Source organism: Triticum aestivum, chromosome 5B (genome assembly GCF_018294505.1).
Source record: "Triticum aestivum cultivar Chinese Spring chromosome 5B, IWGSC CS RefSeq v2.1, whole genome shotgun sequence".
In the NCBI taxonomy this organism is placed as follows: domain Eukaryota; kingdom Viridiplantae; phylum Streptophyta; class Magnoliopsida; order Poales; family Poaceae; genus Triticum; species Triticum aestivum.
In genome coordinates this window covers 677,293,527-677,296,857 of record NC_057807.1, presented here as the reverse complement: position 1 = coordinate 677,296,857, position 3,331 = coordinate 677,293,527, and the positions used below count along the sequence as shown (strand labels likewise).

Below are 3,331 nucleotides of genomic sequence, written 5' to 3'. Positions count from 1 at the left end.
CGTACTGCTCAGGAAGACGAGACAACGGCGGCTCCCTGAAGATGGAATAAGGTTCTCCCCACCTAGCCCCGTTTCGTTCGTGTATCTAGCATCGTCGGTGGGCGTGTGGAGATGTGTTTCCGGCGGTGATGAATTTACTCGGATCTGGTAGTAGTTCATCTATGTTTGTGTTTCTTCAAGTTGAATCCTTCCAATCTACACTACTCTTCATCGGCGGCGGTTGTTATTCTACTGCGGGTCCTATGGGGCCTTAGCACGACGACTTCCTGACTGTACTACAACAAGTTTTGCCTGGCTCTGGCGAAGGAGGGGCAATGACGGCGGCGCGTCTTCGGCTCGCTTCAATGCTTGTAGTCGTCGCTAGATGGTCTACGGATCTAGATGTATTTTTTTATTATTTTTAGTGTTGGTTGTATTGCCATGATTGAAAATGAATAGATTGAAAATTTTCTTGCAAAAAAAAAAAAACATACAGGAACAGGATATCACTGTCTTAGGCTCGGAAAACTAGGCAATTTAATTAAGCAATAAGGATTACCAGATTCTATATGTAACTTGTATTTGATAATCCCTCCGTTTCAGTTTACAAGTCATGCACGTATACCTAGGTTGCCAATTTTGTCACCCTAATATAATCTATATATCACAAAAATTATATCTTTTGAAAATAGAACAGTTGAAGTTTATATTGGTATATTTTTTGTAATATATGACTTGTATTAGATTGGTCAAATTGACGACCTAGAGATACGCACACGCCCTATAAATTGAGAGAGATGGAGTATGAATACAGGGCGCAAGGCATCTCGTGGTGTACCCTGAGGTTTTTTCTTGTGTATGTGTGTGAACTTGGTGTACACTGATTTTGGTTTTGGGTATGTTTTTTTCTGTCAGAACAGGGGACACGTGGAAGAGAAGGTGTGGGTGTGGGCCATCAAACAACCAATCACAGCCGCTAAGCCTGCTGGAGGACGGATGTGAGCAAGCCCTGTCCGCCACTCTCAGCAAAATCGCTGCCGTCGGTGACAAGTGGGGCCTCGTCCACCTCACACTGGTCTTCGCGTGTCCTGCCTTCGTCTCAGTTAGTCCTGCCTCTTGCCCAAATCGCAAACCCTACCTCGCCAGCGCCACCCTCCAGATCCGGAGAGCTCCCCTCGTTCTCCGTCCCTCCGGCGCCAGCCATGCGGATCCGCAGGGCCGCCTCCCGCGTGCTCGGCGTCGCCCCCTCCGCCGCCTCCCCCTCCCAGCCGCCCCGACCCAATCTGCCCCCGCTCCCGCCAGCCGACGCCGGCGGCCCGCCGCCCTGCGTGACGAACATGGCGGTAGCGGACCTGATGAACCAACTCGGCATCCAAGATCCCGAGGTAATTTTCTTGCCCCACTCGATGCATGCTCGTAGCTTGCCGTATCCTGCATCTTGGATGTATTGCCCATTTCCGCGCCGCCGGTCGCCGGTCCCTGTACAGCAGCGTGCGATCCCCCTCCCTTGCTAGATCTCGTTTTTCGAGGTTGCCCATCCGGCCGCTGCTGCTCGCGCGCTGGTCTGGCTCGTCCGCCCGGACACGTCCCTGCTAGGGTTTCCATCCCTCCGCGCCCCTCGCGTTTGCTTGCTTGTTTATGCAGGCGCGGTAATCTGCGGCCAGCCAGCCGGCGGCGGCGTGCCTGCAAGGGTTGGAAACGATGTGAGCCGTACCTACGTGCATCCACCCTATTTCAGTTACATGTACATGTGTGCGTCGAAATGCATGTATTTTCCGATTTTTGCTTTTTTTCATACCATCCTCACAAAGGATCAGGTTCCACAATCTAACGATAATGAAACAAAACCAAGGTGCAGCAGCATGAGTATCCAAGTGCAACAAGAAAAGAGTTCAGCTGCCGCAAAATGCTAACAGCAAAGATAAAGAACAACAGTAACAAAAGTTTTGACCTAACCAGAGGGCACCTAAACCTACAATTCAGATCAACCTCCACCAACACTTTGCCTGCTGTCATGTACTTCCTTCACTGCACCCCCCCTATAACTCAGCATTATTTTTCATTATTGTATATCTCTTTTCTTAACCAGGGGCTCATTTTTTTTCACTTTTCATGTTTTTCAGGATGACAAGCACTTCAAGGAAACTTACTTTTGGGATGGCCTTCCTAGCCTTCCCAAACACCACCCCTGGGGATCTAGGTATCATTTCCCAGCCACCACCTGTGCCGACTCCATTGAGGAAAAAGAGGAGATGGCCGTTGACGTGCTAGATGACATCATCTTGGAATCGCGTATCGTGGAGAAGAACTCTGAGAAAAACAAAAGCACCATGACGAAGGGTGAGGAAGAGAAGGACAAGAGCAAGCTAGAGACAAAAGGGAAGGGGAAGGTGGAGGCAGATGAGAGTTATGCTGCCAGAGGAGGATGGCCATGCAAGCAGAATGAAAGGCGATTCTGCGGGCGGACCGCAAGCCAACCCAACTCGTACTGCTTGCACCACTCTCACCAGAAGCCCCGTGCCATCTCGAAGCCACCTCGCAAGAGGATCACTGCCCACCGTGACTTGGGACTAGGGTTCTACTACTACGATGGGTTCGGCCCGTCAGGCAACACCAAGAGGCAACGCGGATCAAGCAGTTTGCCAGAACCTATTGAACAGAAAGAGGAGGTGTCGCCTGAACACCACGTCGATTTTAGTGCAGGTCTGGTTGGAGTTGCTGACGAAGAAAATCAAGTCGGGTCAGAGTCAGAATACATTGAAAAGCCTAGGTTCGACGATTGTACTGATGTCATGATCACTGGCTACGACGATGACAACAGTGATGAAGACTCGCCTGATTACAATAGCGAAAACATTAAGGTGAGCAAGAACCCGCCAAAGAAGAGGGGAAAGAAGCCTATGAAAGCCCGATCACTCAAGTCATTGATGTGATAAGAGCACGGTCGCACTTGTGTCTCTGTGGCATGTGGAAACAATATAGTAGAAACTATATGGATATTTTGTTGCACTGTTTTTTAACTGTGGTACTGTGGTGCTAGCATTTGCACTAGCTATTAAAAGAGTTCCATATACTCCAATATACATATATGATATATATATGGTGCCTGGTCATTGTGATGGGCGAGATGCGGTCAATTTTTACCGTGAATGGTTTATTTGTTTATTTTGTGCAGTTAGTTTATGCAATGGTGTGTGCTAGGCATTTGGTTCCTGAAAACCGATGAATGATTGTGGTACTGGGCTCAAGGAGACGGATGCCCCACCTTCCAGCCCGGAGATCAATGTCTGAACATGATATAGCTTAATACAGAATAAACCACGATTCATTGAATTACTATGGATACAAATTA

General features: G+C 48.8%; 1 protein-coding gene across 1 annotated transcript; it reads left to right on the top strand.

Annotated features, from left to right (window-relative positions):
- The first annotated feature begins 1,106 nt into the window (after positions 1-1,106).
- On the top strand, positions 1,107-3,054 carry LOC123117599 (uncharacterized). The gene is made up of 2 exons (XM_044538320.1): positions 1,107-1,364; positions 2,103-3,054. The coding sequence occupies exons 1-2, from the start codon at positions 1,182-1,184 to the stop codon at positions 2,910-2,912; spliced, it is 993 nt and encodes a 330-aa protein (XP_044394255.1). The 5' UTR covers positions 1,107-1,181; the 3' UTR covers positions 2,913-3,054.
- The last annotated feature ends 277 nt before the right edge of the window (positions 3,055-3,331 follow it).

Bases quoted from the DNA above. Each gene is read 5' to 3' on its own strand.
- LOC123117599 (XM_044538320.1), top strand. From the start codon at position 1,182: ATGCGGATCCGCAGGGCCGCCTCCCGCGTGCTCGGCGTCGCCCCCTCC. The intron at 1,365-2,102 runs GTAATTTTCTTG...CATGTTTTTCAG, and splicing joins TCGGCATCCAAGATCCCGAG to GATGACAAGCACTTCAAGGA.